The 17,107-nt window shown below is 50.7% G+C and overlaps 1 protein-coding gene across 2 annotated transcripts; it reads left to right on the plus strand.

Moving 5' to 3' along the window:
- The first annotated feature begins 6,442 nt into the window (after window positions 1–6,442).
- On the plus strand, window positions 6,443–16,629 carry LOC117186380. Of its 2 annotated transcripts, XM_033387102.1 has the most exons (3): window positions 6,443–8,105; window positions 14,238–14,456; window positions 14,514–16,629. In XM_033387102.1, the coding sequence occupies exons 1-3, from the start codon at window positions 8,006–8,008 to the stop codon at window positions 15,050–15,052; spliced, it is 858 nt and encodes a 285-aa protein (XP_033242993.1). In that variant the 5' UTR covers window positions 6,443–8,005; the 3' UTR covers window positions 15,053–16,629. The 2 variants fall into 2 exon arrangements, with proteins under 2 accessions (XP_033242993.1, XP_033242992.1); XM_033387101.1 differs by having other exon boundaries at window positions 6,447–8,105; window positions 14,238–16,629.
- Window positions 16,630–17,107: the final 478 nt, after the last annotated feature.

Below are 17,107 nucleotides of genomic sequence, written 5' to 3' on the forward strand. Positions count from 1 at the left end.
AAAAGAATATTAAGGTGTATCGCTGACTCGGGATCATCGATCAACATCATGAAAGAAAATTATACAGATTCCGAGATAAAAGACGATAACCTTACAGTCCATACCATTAATGGACCTGTCCGTTTAACTAAAAGTATAATGAGGAATGCGGAATGAATACATTCACAACTTTTCCGAAAATTATGATATTTTATTAGGAAGAGAATACTTGATGGCAAGTAAAGCCGTCATCGATTACAGAAATGAAACTGTAACATTAGGAGCTAGGTCGTACCCAATCATTCAGGGTGGAGAAGCTATTGAACCCGGCAAGACCGCACAGAAGTGCACTGATCCCTCTACAAAAGAAGAGAAGATCGCACATAAGTGCCTAAGTGAAAAAGGTCTTGTATGAGTTTAAAGATGTGCAGTACAGAGAAGGTGACAATTTGACTTTTACAAGTACAATCAAGCACGAGATCAAAACTCAACATGAAGACCCGGTCTACAGACGACCATACAAATATGCCCAGATACATGATCAGGAGGTAAACCAGCAAATCAAAGATATGATCAGGCAGGGAATAATTCGAAAGTCGAATTCTCCTTACTGCTCGCCCATATCTATGATTCCGAAAAAGATAGACGCTTCAGGAAAGTAAATATACCGAATGGTAGTAGACTATAGAAGTCTAAATGAAATAACAATTAAAGACAAGTTCCCAGCTCCAAGAATGGATGAAATCCTAGACAAACTAGGTAAATGTCAGTATTTCACGACAATCGATTTAGCAAAAGGTTTCCATCAAATACCCATGGAACCCAGCTCAATCCCCAAAACTGCGTTCTCCACTAAGCATGGACATTACGAGTTCACTCGGATGCCCTTTGGGCTAACCACTGCCCCTGCTACCTTCCAAAGATGTATGAACAATCTGCTAGAAGAGTTAATCTTCAAAGATTGCTTCGTATACTTAGACGACATCATTATATTTTCCACTTCATTGGAAGAACACCTGTTGTCACTAAGGAGAGTATTTGGAAAGTTAAGAGACGCCAACTTAAATCTACAAATGGATAAATGTGAATTCATGAAAAAAGAAACTGAGTTCCTAGGTCATGTAGTCACTACTGAAGGAATAGTACCAAATCCAGGCAAGATCTCTGCCATCGTCAAATTTCCAATACCGGAAACGACTAAACAAATAAAGTAATTCTTAGGTCTGTGCGGATTCTACAGGAAATTCATTCCTAATTTTGCAAACATAGCAAAACCCATGACACTCAAACTAAAGAAAGGAGCTGTCATAGACCCCAAGGAAGAAAAGTACGTCGAGGCATTTGAGAGACTAAAAGTACTCATCACCTCAGACCCTATCCTTGCGTTCCCAGACTTCGACAAAATGTTCACGGTAACAACCGACGCTAGTAATATAGCATTGGAAGTGGTTTTGTCACAAGAACACAAACCGATCTGCTACGCTAGCAGAACCCCAAATGAACATGAAATAAACTATTCAGCCATCGAAAAGGAATTATTAGCGATCGTATGGGCAACCACGTATTTCCGTTCATACCTGTTCGGTAGAACATTCGAGACACAAAGCGATCATAAACCCTTGATTTGGTTGAACAACCTCAAGGAGCCAAATATGAAATTACAAAGGTGGAAAATAAAACTGAATGAGCTTGATTTCAAAATAAAATATCTACCAGGCAAAGAAAATCATGTAGCGGATGCCTTATCAAGGGTAAAGATTAATGAAAATCTCCTTGGAGAAGCTTCCAATAGCGTTGGTGCAACTGTACATAGCGCACAGGAAGACAATCTCAATCACATTGCCATCACGGAAAGACCAATTAACTATTACAATCGGCAAATTGAGTTAATAAAAGGCAATGAAGATAAGGTAGAAACAACTCGCTATTTCCACAAGCTAATCATCAAGGTCACATATAAAGAAATGACTTACACCTTAGCAAAGGATATAACAAAGGAATATCTGTGCACCAAAAAGAGTGCGTTATATTTCCATAATGAAATAGATTTTCCTCCTTTCCAAAAGGCCTATTTAGAAATCATTAACTCTAACAATATAACCAAAGCTATTAAATCAAGCACAAAACTCCTAGATATTCAAAATTACGCTGAATTTAAAGAAACCATTTTAAACGAGGGGGGACGTTGTGAGTTGCTGCGGACACCGCAACTCTACAGTTATGCCCGATACTAAGTCAGTACGGCACTCCTCCGGCAGACGCCGCTAATATTAAATGACACGACAAAGAGTGCGTGCGAGATACTAAATTTGGTTACTCTAGCGTTAATAGTCTCTGAGATTTGTGGATGCCCCAGATTTTCGTCCTTTGCGGGGGCGGAAGGGGGTGTGGCGAAATTTGGACACGAAACGGTCAAGGTCCGATATCACAGGAGTGTGGATACCAAAGTTGGTTGCTCTGGCTCTTATAGGTTCTGAGATCCTTGAACTCATATTTTGCAATTGGCAAAGCCGACCATGAAACCTGTGTGTTAGAGAGAGACAGAGCGAGAAAGAATGAAATTGTTTTCTTGATTCTGGCTATAATAATTATACGATCTGGTTGAGATTTTTACACTCTAGAACATATAGTCATCCTCTACGATTCTGCGTTTTTGGTTTTTTCGTATCTTTAAAATTGTGGATGCCACAGATTTTCGTCCTTTGTGGGGGCGGAAGTGGGCGGGGCAAAGTTTTGAAATATTTTTGTAGCAGTGACATATCACAGATGTCTGGATCCAAAACATCGTTGCTCTAGCTCTTATAGTCTTTGAGCACTAGGCGCTGAAGGGGACGGACGGACGGACGGACGGACGGACGGACGGACGGACGGACGGACGGACGGACGGACGGACGGACGGACGGACAGACGGAAAGACAGACAGGGCTCAATCGACTCGGCTATTGATGCTGATCAAGAATATATATACTTTATGGGGTCGGAAACGATTCCTTCTGGACGTTACACACATCCACTTTTACCACAAATCTAATATACCCCAATACTCATTTTGAGTATCGGGTATAAAAATCATAAAGGCTTACTCCACCCAGGGATAGAGAAAACCGTCAATTGGTTAAGGGGAAAATACTATTACCGGGATTATCAAAAACTAATCCAAAACATCATAAACGAATGTCCTACTTGTAATATTGCCAAAACAGAGCATAGAAATACGAAGTTGGCATTCGAAACCACACCTGAAATACTGAACATCAGAGAGAAATACGTCATGGATTTCTATATGATTGGTAACCACCACCAACAGTTCCTATCATGTGTTGATGTATGCTCGAAGTTTGCCACTCTAGTAGAAGTAAAAAGTCGTGACTGGTTAGAAACAAAAAGAGCCATCATGAAAGTTTTTAACGAGATGGGCAAACCAATTGAAATCAAAGCCGACAAAGATTCAGCTTTTATGTGCGCAGCATTGCAAGCATGGCTGAATGCGGAAAACGTCAAAATAGAGATCACTTCCAGCAAAAATGTAATATCTGACGTAGAAAGATTTCATAAAACAGTAAATGAATAATTTAGAATAATAGCTAGCGAGGATAACCCAGAAGATAGATTCACGAAGTTTGAATTAATTCTTTATACTTATAATCATAAAACCAAACATAATACCACAAATAGGACTCCAGCTGATATATTCATTTATGCAGGCACACCTGATTATGACACCCAACTAAATAAAGTGAATAAAACCACTCAATTAAATAAAAACCACATAGAGTATGAAGTAGATACCCGAAATAAACTGTCACCTCTAGTTAAGTCTAAGGTAACAAATCCTTTCAAAAGGACGGGCGAAATTAGACAGGTGGACGAAAAACATTATGAAGAAAAGAATAGGGGTAGGAAAATAACTCATTATAAATCAAAGTTAAAGAAAAAGAAGAAATCTAATACAAGCATATATAAAAAATTCCAGAGAAACTGAGGAAGTTAATGGAATCAGCGAACTTCAACACAGTTAAAATCCTCATCTTCCTCATAATTACCATCGTAATGGCACAGGGCCAAAACATAGAAATAAATCCTATAAAATCCCAAAACGGATATATGATATTCAAAACTGGATCGATTAACATACCTATCAATTACGAATACCATTATCTAACTGTTAATGTAACTAAAACTGAAGAACTATACCAAAATTTGTTATTGCAAGCCACTAAATTCCAGGACATAATCCAAATAAAATATCTAGTAGACAAATTGCAAAGAGAAATAAACGGGCTAAAAATAACCAAAAGAAATAAAAGAGGCCTAATCAATATAGTAGGAACAGCCTACAAATATCTCTTTGGAACACTAGATCAGGAAGATAAAGTCGATTTGGAACAAAAAATAGAAAATTTATCCAGCCACAGCATTCAAATGAATGAACTAAATTTAGTAATAGATGCAGTAAATATCGGAATAAACGTCATAAACAAACTAAATGAAGAAAAAGACAGGAATCAACAGAATATATCGAAGATATAGAACTAGGTATGCAATTAACTAGGCTCGGTATATTTAATCCAAAATTATTACAGCAAGACTACCTGGAACAAATAAATTCTGAGAAAATACTAAATATAAAAACCTCCACATGGCTAAAAACCGATACTAACGAAATTTTAATAATTTCCAACATTCCCAAAGACATTACAAAAGTACCAATCTATAAAATCGTTCCGTATCCAGACGAATTAAATAACATGTTAACAGATATGACATACGACAAGTACTACATACAAAATTAAGAAGTATTTGTTAAAGAAACTAAACTGAAAACCAATGACAATTGTATAAAAGGAATTTTAGTGCAAACTCCCACTAAATGTCCATATTCAAAATCTTTTCAAAACTTTCAAATAAACTTTATAGAACCCAATATCACATAGAATCTTCAAAAAACAACGCTAAACCAGAATTGTGTAAACCAAAAAATCATAACGGAAGGAAATACCATAATAAAAATCTGCAACTGTTCAATCCAATTAAATGAATTTACAAAATCAAACACAATGTTAGATTTTGCCCAGAATGTTTATGTCAACAACAACATAACTAAAATAAAACCACTGTCGTATGTCCAAACTAATGAAATAATTATGCAATACACCAAATATAGTAACCTAGTACAAATAAGTCTACCAACTAAGTTATTTAGCTGTTAAATTTAAGAAAACTTCTAAAAGAGTCACGGTTAAATGTATTAACCCCATAATAGAAGCAGAAGAGAAAACAACCTCAGCCACCGCACTTGACACCCCGTCACTATACCCGAGGGTAATCGCCTAGGGACAGACTAATAACAAACGTTGGGGGAGTGACATATCCATAATTTTACACGTCCCATACACACACAGTGTGATAAAACCCGGGTCGGTCGCGCGCCTCCGTTGCTCCTGTGTTTGCGCCGCGCTCCGTGTGTCTGCGGAGCCGCCGGGGCTGGAATAGGCCCTGGGCTGACGAGGTACCGTTCTGGCTATCAGGGCTGGTCGAGCTCCTCCTCGTTGTGCCCGGCTCCGATCCAGGCTGGCGGTTCTTTTCTTCCGAGTCGGCGGTAGCAGCCACTGAGTGAAGTGACTGGCTATAACTCAAAGAGAGAGTGATCAACGGTAAGCGAGCGTACATCCACCCATACTTACCCTATGGGCGCGATGCCTACTGGGCTTTACTCTGGACTCCTGGCCCGAGCAGACCGTGTCCAAACCCAAGAAGGTCGTCAATCAGGATTTTAAAGCAATCTGCCATGGCTAAATTAATTTGGGGTTTGTCACTCAAACTCCAACTCACTCATAACACTCACGAAGCTCCCGGGGTGAGTTTCTCTCCTCCTCTCACCGGCCCAAGATGGATGGCGACGGAGTTGCCATGTCAGGCAACTGAGTTGCCTGCACCGCGCGAGTATGCGGTTGGCCGTTTTAAGGCCCGACATAATGCACCAGTTGCCCCAGCTTCTTTAGGATGAGCTCCACGTTTTTCTGTATGTCTATTTTCCTGATCAGAGCAACAGCTGCTGACCAGGGCTACAAGACGGCGATAGCCTACTCATCGCAGGCGTGTCCCACCGTCAGAGGGTGCTGCTACGTAGCACGTAGAGGAAGACGAGCACCGGCAGATGGCGCTGCATCATACATCCTAGAAGTATACCACGACTTTTCGGCCCCCTCACCGCGGGTCTATAGGATGTGGCAAAGTGGAACTGATGGGGATATTTAGAGGCTCACACTGCACATCGGCGCTTTCTGAGGCCATCGGGTACACAACGGGTCCCGGAGCTGTCCTCCTGCCAACCCCAGCGCTACGGCGGCGTACCCTTTAACGGGGTGCTGGATACCGAGAAGGGGCGGTATAACCCCAGCGACTATCGTCTGGATGAAATTCCCGGCCATCGCGGGATGCCCAGGTTAAGCCTTTATAGTGGACCCATCGGTGCCATAGTCGCCTTGGTAGGTACTATACCGCCCGTAACACCGAGACCAGTAAGGTGTTACGTACGACCCACTGGAACCCCCCTTACGTACATTAGACTGTGGGCTGACGGCGTCGGCATTCTATGACCTGAGTAGGCAGGCTGAACCCCTGTTGAAATGGCTCATAGGTTAATGTCTCCACCGCCCCCGTCTCGTTAAAACCTTGGCAGGCCTCGTTTAACGCTTCCTGGCCGTCCCACTATGGTGGTTGCGTAGGCTTGGTTGATTCATATCCCAACTAGCACCGATCTGGCTCTGAACCCTGGTGCTCATAAGGCCCAGGGTCAACCCTCGCATGGACCTCACTCCACGGAAAGACACCCATGGGATCACCACGGTGACTACGTACGCGGCCAGGAATAACGAACTCGAGTGGAGATTCTTTTTACATGGACAACACCCCTCATACACCAAACACACAGATAGAGAAGAGGACTGAGGACGCAGTCTTTGGTAGGCGCAACGCCCTTACCAGATCCCCACCATCGTCAGCACCTGCGAAAGCTCAGGGCTCGAGCATTTTCAAGCCCGGCCCGGATGGCAAAGAGAAGGAGCGACCGCACTCTGACCCATTAGAGCTGCTAAAAAACCTGGGTACTCGGGCCAATGAGCTGGTCAAGAGGATGAACGACTAGCGGCATGTGGACAACGTGATGAAAGATTTAGCCCTGAGAGTTAACCCTTCAGGCCCTGGTGGTCAACAATTTCGAGAAGCTGCACACCAGGACAATTGGGACCGCCACTACTGGTACCCAAACAGCTGCGAAGCCGCCGCACACCGGCTCAAAGAGTCTGCGCGAGTCGCCTCAAATGGCTGCGGAGCCCACAAAGAGGCAGAGAGGCACAAAGCTTCAACAAGCGTCGACCCAGCTCAAACCGCCGGCGTAGTCCCAGGATGAAGTAACCCCCTCGGGTACAGTGGACCATGGTGCCACCCCAGCCGCTAAGAAACAGCTCAAGTGGCAGCAGGTGGGCCCTAGGGTAAGGAAAAAAAGGGAGCCCCGTGAGCGCGAGCCAAGGCCAGACGCAATAATCATTCAACCCCAGGGCGAGCTTAGCTATAGCGACATCCTCCGTATGGTCACCAGGCGCCAGGATGGCAAGCTGCAGGAGGTAGGGGATAATGTTAACAGAATCCGGAGGACAGCAAAGGGCGAGCTGCTGCTCGAGCTCAACGGCGCGAGCAAAAGCAACACAGCTAAGCTCAAGGAGGATATCAGCGCGGCACTGGGACTGCAGATGGGCATCAGGGCGGTGTCAGAAGAACTCTGCGTGGAGGTCAGGGATCTCGACAGCCTGGTCGAGAAGGAGGACATCGCAGCAGCGATAGCTGCATCGATAGACGCCCCCAGCGTGGACACCAGCACCATTAAAAGCCTGAGGCCATCGTTCGCTGGTACGCAACTGGCAGTTGTGTGCCTGCCGCCCGTGCAGGCAAGAGCCCTGCTCATGGTGGGGAAACTCAAAGTCGGATGGACAAGCTGTAGGATCCGGGAGCGGACAGCTCAACGACGATGCTACTGGTGTCTGGAGTTTGGGCATCTAGCAATCAGGTGCAAGAGCGCGGTGGATCGCACCGGATGCTGCCTCAGATGCGGCGTGAACGGGCACAAGGCGGGTCTGCACCGCTATGCGGGTAGCAGGAGATGTCCAGCAGCCAGGAGCGTGCCATATCAAACTAGGGAGTCCCCTGGGTTCATCTTGGATGCCACCAAAAAGGCCGCGATAAGGCTATGCGGGGCCACGCCATTGCAGCTTTCCCTCTCAAGCGCTGCTGCTGGGTTTGTGCGCGCCAAGGTCGGAGGTGTGTGGATATACAGCGTCTACCTTGCCCCAAGCCTGACGCTCTCCGAGTTCGCAGGTACTCTAGACAACCTAGCGGCTGATGCTAGAGGACGTCACCCAGTAGCCATTGGAGGGGACTTCAACGCGTGGGCTGAGGAGTGGGGAAGCGTGGCGACGAATGCGAGAGGTAGAGCTCTGCTGGAGATCATTGCGCCCCTGGACATCGCGCTCCTCAACGAGGGAAACCAGCATACCTTCTCCAGAGCAGGAATAGGATCGGTCATCGACCTTACATTTGTCAGCAGCTCACTTTTTAATTCATCGGGCTGGAGCATCAGCAACATCTACACAGGGAGCGACCACAGGGCAATTATATGGGACACAGGCCAACAGACGTCTAGCGTAGAGACAGCTGCGCCCAGATGGAGATGCTATCGCGCCGAAACGCTCAATACGGCCCTGTTCATGGAGCTTATGTCCAACCTCACGGCGAATGGAAATGCTGAATGCATGGCCAACCATGTCATGGAGCATCTGGAGGCAGCATGCACTGCCACCATGGCGCAGAGGAAGCACTACGGTCGCCACCACCAACCTGTGTTCTGGTGGAACTAGGACATTGCCGCGCTACGCCGGGAATGCAACCAAGCTCGACGCCGCTACCAGCGCTCGCGCGGAAGCACTGCCTTTCCGCAATGGCAATCCACGTTTAGGGACTGCAGAAGGGCCCTCAAGGCGGCCATTAGGGATAGCAAGCGCCAGTGCTTCCTCAAGTTATGCGACTCTGCGGAGCAGGACCCATGGGGAAGGGCGTACAAATTGGTGACGAAAAAACATTGCGCCAAGAGGCAGGCACCCCCATCGGACCCCGACACGACAAGATCCATCGTGTAGGAACTCTTTCCGCACAGGGCTGACCACATCGGGGATGTCCGTTGCCTCACACTGCAACCGCACAGTCAGGCACACATCGAGGAGGTGTCACTCGAGGAAGTCGAACGCGCAGCCAGGAGCATCAGCCCGAACAAGGCTCCTGGGCCGGACTCTATCCCGAACAGAGCCCTCTTGCTCGCCCTCTCCACGCGTCCGGACATCTTTGCGAAGCTGCTAAATCAGTGCCTTCGGGAAGGAGTGTTCCCTGTGAGGTGGAAAGTACAGAAGCTAGTGCTTATTCCCAAGCCAGGAAAGCCGCCGGGGACAGCGTCGTCGTATAGGCCTATCTGCCTGATCGACACCGCGGGTAAACTGCTTGAGAAGGTGGTTTGCGCGCGACTGGAACGCTCCATCGCGGAGGCTGGCGACCTCTCACCGCACCAATACGGCTTTCGCAAGGCCCGATCCACGATAGACGCCGTTCGTAAGGTGGTGGACATTGCCTCCGGTGCAATTGCCGGCACTCGGTGGAAAGGCGGCGGGAAAGAGTACTGCCTAGTAGTCACACTAGACATTAAGAACGCGTTCAACACGGCGAGGTGGAGCTGCATCCTAGGGGCGCTGGAGAGTTTCGACACACCCAGGTACCTGCAGCGGATGGTACAAAGCTACTTTGAGAGAAGGCTGCTTTTGTACGACACGCAGGCTGGCACGGAGGAATACGAGGTATCGGCAGGCGTCCCGCAGGGTTCAGTGCTTGGCCCCACTCTGTGAAACGCAATGTATGACGGCATCTTGCGACTCAGCCTCCCCCACGGAGTACACATGGTGGGTTTTGCAGACGATGTGGCTGTCCTAGTGGTGGCAAAAGACCTGTCCGTCGTGGAAACGACCTGCAACCAAACGATAGCGCGCATTCAACAGTGGCTGGACCTGGTCGGGCTCGAACTCGCACCCCACAAAACAGAGGCAGTGCTGGTATCCAGCCGGAAGAAAGTCGAGACGGCCAACATCTCAGTGGCAGGTACCCTGGTTTCGTCTAAGCGCGCTATCAAATACCTTGGTGTCCTGGTGGACACACGTCTCTGCTTTCGGGAGCACTTGGCCTACATGGGCACGAAGGCGGCGACCACCAACGGTGCGCTCTTGAGGCTAATGCTGAACACCCGAGGACCAAAGCAATGGCGGCGACAACTGCTAACGAGTGTCATGAGATCGGTGATGCTATATGCGGCGCCAATCTGGGCAAAGGCCCTTCGAACAGCGAGCTACGCACGGGGTCTGGCAGCCACGCACCGCCTCTCTTCGATTCGGATCACCAGTGCCTTCCGAACGGTCTCGGACGAGGCAGCACACGTGATCGCGGGCATAGCACCCCTGGAATTCCTGGCGGATGAACGGTCCACATACTACCAGGAAACACATGGCAGAGGAATGGACGCGGCGGCGAAAAGGCAGGTACGCATGGCGTGCAAACAGGAGAGTCTCAGAAGGTGGCAACAGCGCTGGGACACGACCACTAAGGGGCGTTGGACCCACCAGCTTATCCCGTCCATCGACGCGTGGGTAAGCAGGAAGCACGGGCAGGTCAACTTTTACCTGACTCAGCTCCTCAGTGGTCACGGCTGCTTCCGAAGCTACCTTCATCGCTTCGGGCACGCGGACTCCGCAGAATGCTCTTGGTGCGGGCACTACGTGGAGGAGGATGCCGAGCATGCGATATTTTCGTGTGGCAGGTTCGCAGCGCAGCGCCAGCGGCTAGAAGAAGCGCTGGGTGGAGCCGTAGTCAAGCAGAGCTTGGTGCCGTGCATGCTCCTGTCCCCGGAAAACTGGGAGGCGACGAGCTGCTTCGCGGCGACCATTATGAGGGAACTGCGCGCTGTTGAGCACCAGACAAGAGTCCAGTTAGTCTAAACGAAGCCTGCACATGTGTGAAGCATTGCTTCACGGCCGTACCACACATGTTGGACTTGCATAGCCTAACCTTTAATATAGTTTGCCTTAAGTATAAAATAAGTTGTAAATACAAGCAATTAAATGGAATTTAAAAAAAAAAATAAATAAAAAAATAAAAAACACGTCCCATACACATTATGTTTATGTCCAATTCATTCACCCCATTCACACAAGTAACAGGACACCACTCAAGAATCAATAACTGATTCTTCGCACACTCCAAGCTAGGGCCCCATAATATAAACAATGGCCCCATTGATTCATCAACGCCAGAATCACGCCACTCTCGAGAAATCGATTCGTAGAATCATGCCACTCATGAGGACCAATCAGAGCTAGTCATAAAACCAAGAAGTATCACATTCCTAGCTCCCTTATGTAATGCAACACCGTCCCATACACACACAGTGTGATAAAACCCGGGTCGGTCGCGCGCCTCCGTTGCTCCTGTGTTTGCGCCGCGCTCCGTGTGTCTGCGGAGCCGCCGGGGCTGGAATAGGCCCTGGGCTGACGAGGTACCGTTCTGGCTATCAGGGCTGGTCGAGCTCCTCCTCGTTGTGCCCGGCTCCGATCCAGGCTGGCGGTTCTTTTCTTCCGAGTCGGCGGTAGCAGCCACTGAGTGAAGTGACTGGCTATAACTCAAAGAGAGAGTGATCAACGGTAAGCGAGCGTACATCCACCCATACTTACCCTATGGGCGCGATGCCTACTGGGCTTTACTCTGGACTCCTGGCCCGAGCAGACCGTGTCCAAACCCAAGAAGGTCGTCAATCAGGATTTTAAAGCAATCTGCCATGGCTAAATTAATTTGGGGTTTGTCACTCAAACTCCAACTCACTCATAACACTCACGAAGCTCCCGGGGTGAGTTTCTCTCCTCCTCTCACCGGCCCAAGATGGATGGCGACGGAGTTGCCATGTCAGGCAACTGAGTTGCCTGCACCGCGCGAGTATGCGGTTGGCCGTTTTAAGGCCCGACATAATGCACCAGTTGCCCCAGCTTCTTTAGGATGAGCTCCACGTTTTTCTGTATGTCTATTTTCCTGATCAGAGCAACAGCTGCTGACCAGGGCTACAAGACGGCGATAGCCTACTCATCGCAGGCGTGTCCCACCGTCAGAGGGTGCTGCTACGTAGCACGTAGAGGAAGACGAGCACCGGCAGATGGCGCTGCATCATACATCCTAGAAGTATACCACGACTTTTCGGCCCCCTCACCGCGGGTCTATAGGATGTGGCAAAGTGGAACTGATGGGGATATTTAGAGGCTCACACTGCACATCGGCGCTTTCTGAGGCCATCGGGTACACAACGGGTCCCGGAGCTGTCCTCCTGCCAACCCCAGCGCTACGGCGGCGTACCCTTTAACGGGGTGCTGGATACCGAGAAGGGGCGGTATAACCCCAGCGACTATCGTCTGGATGAAATTCCCGGCCATCGCGGGATGCCCAGGTTAAGCCTTTATAGTGGACCCATCGGTGCCATAGTCGCCTTGGTAGGTACTATACCGCCCGTAACACCGAGACCAGTAAGGTGTTACGTACGACCCACTGGAACCCCCCTTACGTACATTAGACTGTGGGCTGACGGCGTCGGCATTCTATGACCTGAGTAGGCAGGCTGAACCCCTGTTGAAATGGCTCATAGGTTAATGTCTCCACCGCCCCCGTCTCGTTAAAACCTTGGCAGGCCTCGTTTAACGCTTCCTGGCCGTCCCACTATGGTGGTTGCGTAGGCTTGGTTGATTCATATCCCAACTAGCACCGATCTGGCTCTGAACCCTGGTGCTCATAAGGCCCAGGGTCAACCCTCGCATGGACCTCACTCCACGGAAAGACACCCATGGGATCACCACGGTGACTACGTACGCGGCCAGGAATAACGAACTCGAGTGGAGATTCTTTTTACATGGACAACACCCCTCATACACCAAACACACAGATAGAGAAGAGGACTGAGGACGCAGTCTTTGGTAGGCGCAACGCCCTTACCAGATCCCCACCATCGTCAGCACCTGCGAAAGCTCAGGGCTCGAGCATTTTCAAGCCCGGCCCGGATGGCAAAGAGAAGGAGCGACCGCACTCTGACCCATTAGAGCTGCTAAAAAACCTGGGTACTCGGGCCAATGAGCTGGTCAAGAGGATGAACGACTAGCGGCATGTGGACAACGTGATGAAAGATTTAGCCCTGAGAGTTAACCCTTCAGGCCCTGGTGGTCAACAATTTCGAGAAGCTGCACACCAGGACAATTGGGACCGCCACTACTGGTACCCAAACAGCTGCGAAGCCGCCGCACACCGGCTCAAAGAGTCTGCGCGAGTCGCCTCAAATGGCTGCGGAGCCCACAAAGAGGCAGAGAGGCACAAAGCTTCAACAAGCGTCGACCCAGCTCAAACCGCCGGCGTAGTCCCAGGATGAAGTAACCCCCTCGGGTACAGTGGACCATGGTGCCACCCCAGCCGCTAAGAAACAGCTCAAGTGGCAGCAGGTGGGCCCTAGGGTAAGGAAAAAAAGGGAGCCCCGTGAGCGCGAGCCAAGGCCAGACGCAATAATCATTCAACCCCAGGGCGAGCTTAGCTATAGCGACATCCTCCGTATGGTCACCAGGCGCCAGGATGGCAAGCTGCAGGAGGTAGGGGATAATGTTAACAGAATCCGGAGGACAGCAAAGGGCGAGCTGCTGCTCGAGCTCAACGGCGCGAGCAAAAGCAACACAGCTAAGCTCAAGGAGGATATCAGCGCGGCACTGGGACTGCAGATGGGCATCAGGGCGGTGTCAGAAGAACTCTGCGTGGAGGTCAGGGATCTCGACAGCCTGGTCGAGAAGGAGGACATCGCAGCAGCGATAGCTGCATCGATAGACGCCCCCAGCGTGGACACCAGCACCATTAAAAGCCTGAGGCCATCGTTCGCTGGTACGCAACTGGCAGTTGTGTGCCTGCCGCCCGTGCAGGCAAGAGCCCTGCTCATGGTGGGGAAACTCAAAGTCGGATGGACAAGCTGTAGGATCCGGGAGCGGACAGCTCAACGACGATGCTACTGGTGTCTGGAGTTTGGGCATCTAGCAATCAGGTGCAAGAGCGCGGTGGATCGCACCGGATGCTGCCTCAGATGCGGCGTGAACGGGCACAAGGCGGCAACCTGTCAAAGCGATCCGCGGTGTTTCATCTGCACCGCTATGCGGGTAGCAGGAGATGTCCAGCAGCCAGGAGCGTGCCATATCAAACTAGGGAGTCCCCTGGGTTCATCTTGGATGCCACCAAAAAGGCCGCGATAAGGCTATGCGGGGCCACGCCATTGCAGCTTTCCCTCTCAAGCGCTGCTGCTGGGTTTGTGCGCGCCAAGGTCGGAGGTGTGTGGATATACAGCGTCTACCTTGCCCCAAGCCTGACGCTCTCCGAGTTCGCAGGTACTCTAGACAACCTAGCGGCTGATGCTAGAGGACGTCACCCAGTAGCCATTGGAGGGGACTTCAACGCGTGGGCTGAGGAGTGGGGAAGCGTGGCGACGAATGCGAGAGGTAGAGCTCTGCTGGAGATCATTGCGCCCCTGGACATCGCGCTCCTCAACGAGGGAAACCAGCATACCTTCTCCAGAGCAGGAATAGGATCGGTCATCGACCTTACATTTGTCAGCAGCTCACTTTTTAATTCATCGGGCTGGAGCATCAGCAACATCTACACAGGGAGCGACCACAGGGCAATTATATGGGACACAGGCCAACAGACGTCTAGCGTAGAGACAGCTGCGCCCAGATGGAGATGCTATCGCGCCGAAACGCTCAATACGGCCCTGTTCATGGAGCTTATGTCCAACCTCACGGCGAATGGAAATGCTGAATGCATGGCCAACCATGTCATGGAGCATCTGGAGGCAGCATGCACTGCCACCATGGCGCAGAGGAAGCACTACGGTCGCCACCACCAACCTGTGTTCTGGTGGAACTAGGACATTGCCGCGCTACGCCGGGAATGCAACCAAGCTCGACGCCGCTACCAGCGCTCGCGCGGAAGCACTGCCTTTCCGCAATGGCAATCCACGTTTAGGGACTGCAGAAGGGCCCTCAAGGCGGCCATTAGGGATAGCAAGCGCCAGTGCTTCCTCAAGTTATGCGACTCTGCGGAGCAGGACCCATGGGGAAGGGCGTACAAATTGGTGACGAAAAAACATTGCGCCAAGAGGCAGGCACCCCCATCGGACCCCGACACGACAAGATCCATCGTGTAGGAACTCTTTCCGCACAGGGCTGACCACATCGGGGATGTCCGTTGCCTCACACTGCAACCGCACAGTCAGGCACACATCGAGGAGGTGTCACTCGAGGAAGTCGAACGCGCAGCCAGGAGCATCAGCCCGAACAAGGCTCCTGGGCCGGACTCTATCCCGAACAGAGCCCTCTTGCTCGCCCTCTCCACGCGTCCGGACATCTTTGCGAAGCTGCTAAATCAGTGCCTTCGGGAAGGAGTGTTCCCTGTGAGGTGGAAAGTACAGAAGCTAGTGCTTATTCCCAAGCCAGGAAAGCCGCCGGGGACAGCGTCGTCGTATAGGCCTATCTGCCTGATCGACACCGCGGGTAAACTGCTTGAGAAGGTGGTTTGCGCGCGACTGGAACGCTCCATCGCGGAGGCTGGCGACCTCTCACCGCACCAATACGGCTTTCGCAATGCCCGATCCACGATAGACGCCGTTCGTAAGGTGGTGGACATTGCCTCCGGTGCAATTGCCGGCACTCGGTGGAAAGGCGGCGGGAAAGAGTACTGCCTAGTAGTCACACTAGACATTAAGAACGCGTTCAACACGGCGAGGTGGAGCTGCATCCTAAGGGCGCTGGAGAGTTTCGACACACCCAGGTACCTGCAGCGGATGGTACAAAGCTACTTTGAGAGAAGGCTGCTTTTGTACGACACGCAGGCTGGCACGGAGGAATACGAGGTATCGGCAGGCGTCCCGCAGGGTTCAGTGCTTGGCCCCACTCTGTGAAACGCAATGTATGACGGCATCTTGCGACTCAGCCTCCCCCACGGAGTACACATGGTGGGTTTTGCAGACGATGTGGCTGTCCTAGTGGTGGCAAAAGACCTGTCCGTCGTGGAAACGACCTGCAACCAAACGATAGCGCGCATTCAACAGTGGCTGGACCTGGTCGGGCTCGAACTCGCACCCCACAAAACAGAGGCAGTGCTGGTATCCAGCCGGAAGAAAGTCGAGACGGCCAACATCTCAGTGGCAGGTACCCTGGTTTCGTCTAAGCGCGCTATCAAATACCTTGGTGTCCTGGTGGACACACGTCTCTGCTTTCGGGAGCACTTGGCCTACATGGGCACGAAGGCGGCGACCACCAACGGTGCGCTCTTGAGGCTAATGCTGAACACCCGAGGACCAAAGCAATGGCGGCGACAACTGCTAACGAGTGTCATGAGATCGGTGATGCTATATGCGGCGCCAATCTGGGCAAAGGCCCTTCGAACAGCGAGCTACGCACGGGGTCTGGCAGCCACGCACCGCCTCTCTTCGATTCGGATCACCAGTGCCTTCCGAACGGTCTCGGACGAGGCAGCACACGTGATCGCGGGCATAGCACCCCTGGAATTCCTGGCGGATGAACGGTCCACATACTACCAGGAAACACATGGCAGAGGAATGGACGCGGCGGCGAAAAGGCAGGTACGCATGGCGTGCAAACAGGAGAGTCTCAGAAGGTGGCAACAGCGCTGGGACACGACCACTAAGGGGCGTGGGTAAGCAGGAAGCACGGGCAGGTCAATTTTTACCTGACTCAGCTCCTCAGTGGTCACGGCTGCTTCCGAAGCTACCTTCATCGCTTCGGGCACGCGGACTCCGCAGAATGCTCTTGGTGCGAGCACTACGTGGAGGAGGATGCCGAGCATGCGATATTTTCGTGTGGCAGGTTCGCAGCGCAGCGCCAGCGGCTAGAAGAAGCGCTGGGTGGAGCCGTAGTCAAGCAGAGCTTGGTGCCGTGCATGCTCCTGTCCCCGGAAAACT

This window comes from Drosophila miranda, chromosome XR (genome assembly GCF_003369915.1).
Source record: "Drosophila miranda strain MSH22 chromosome XR, D.miranda_PacBio2.1, whole genome shotgun sequence".
Taxonomy (NCBI): domain Eukaryota; kingdom Metazoa; phylum Arthropoda; class Insecta; order Diptera; family Drosophilidae; genus Drosophila; species Drosophila miranda.

What these genes read in the sequence shown, in the direction of transcription:
- LOC117186380 (XM_033387101.1), top strand. Translation starts at nt 8,006, where the DNA reads ATGCTACTGGTGTCTGGAGTTTGGGCATCTAGCAATCAGGTGCAAGAG. An exon ending in GCGGCGTGAACGGGCACAAG is followed by an intron (nt 8,106 to 14,237) that starts GCGGGTCTGCAC and finishes AACGGGCACAAG; the next exon opens with GCGGCAACCTGTCAAAGCGA.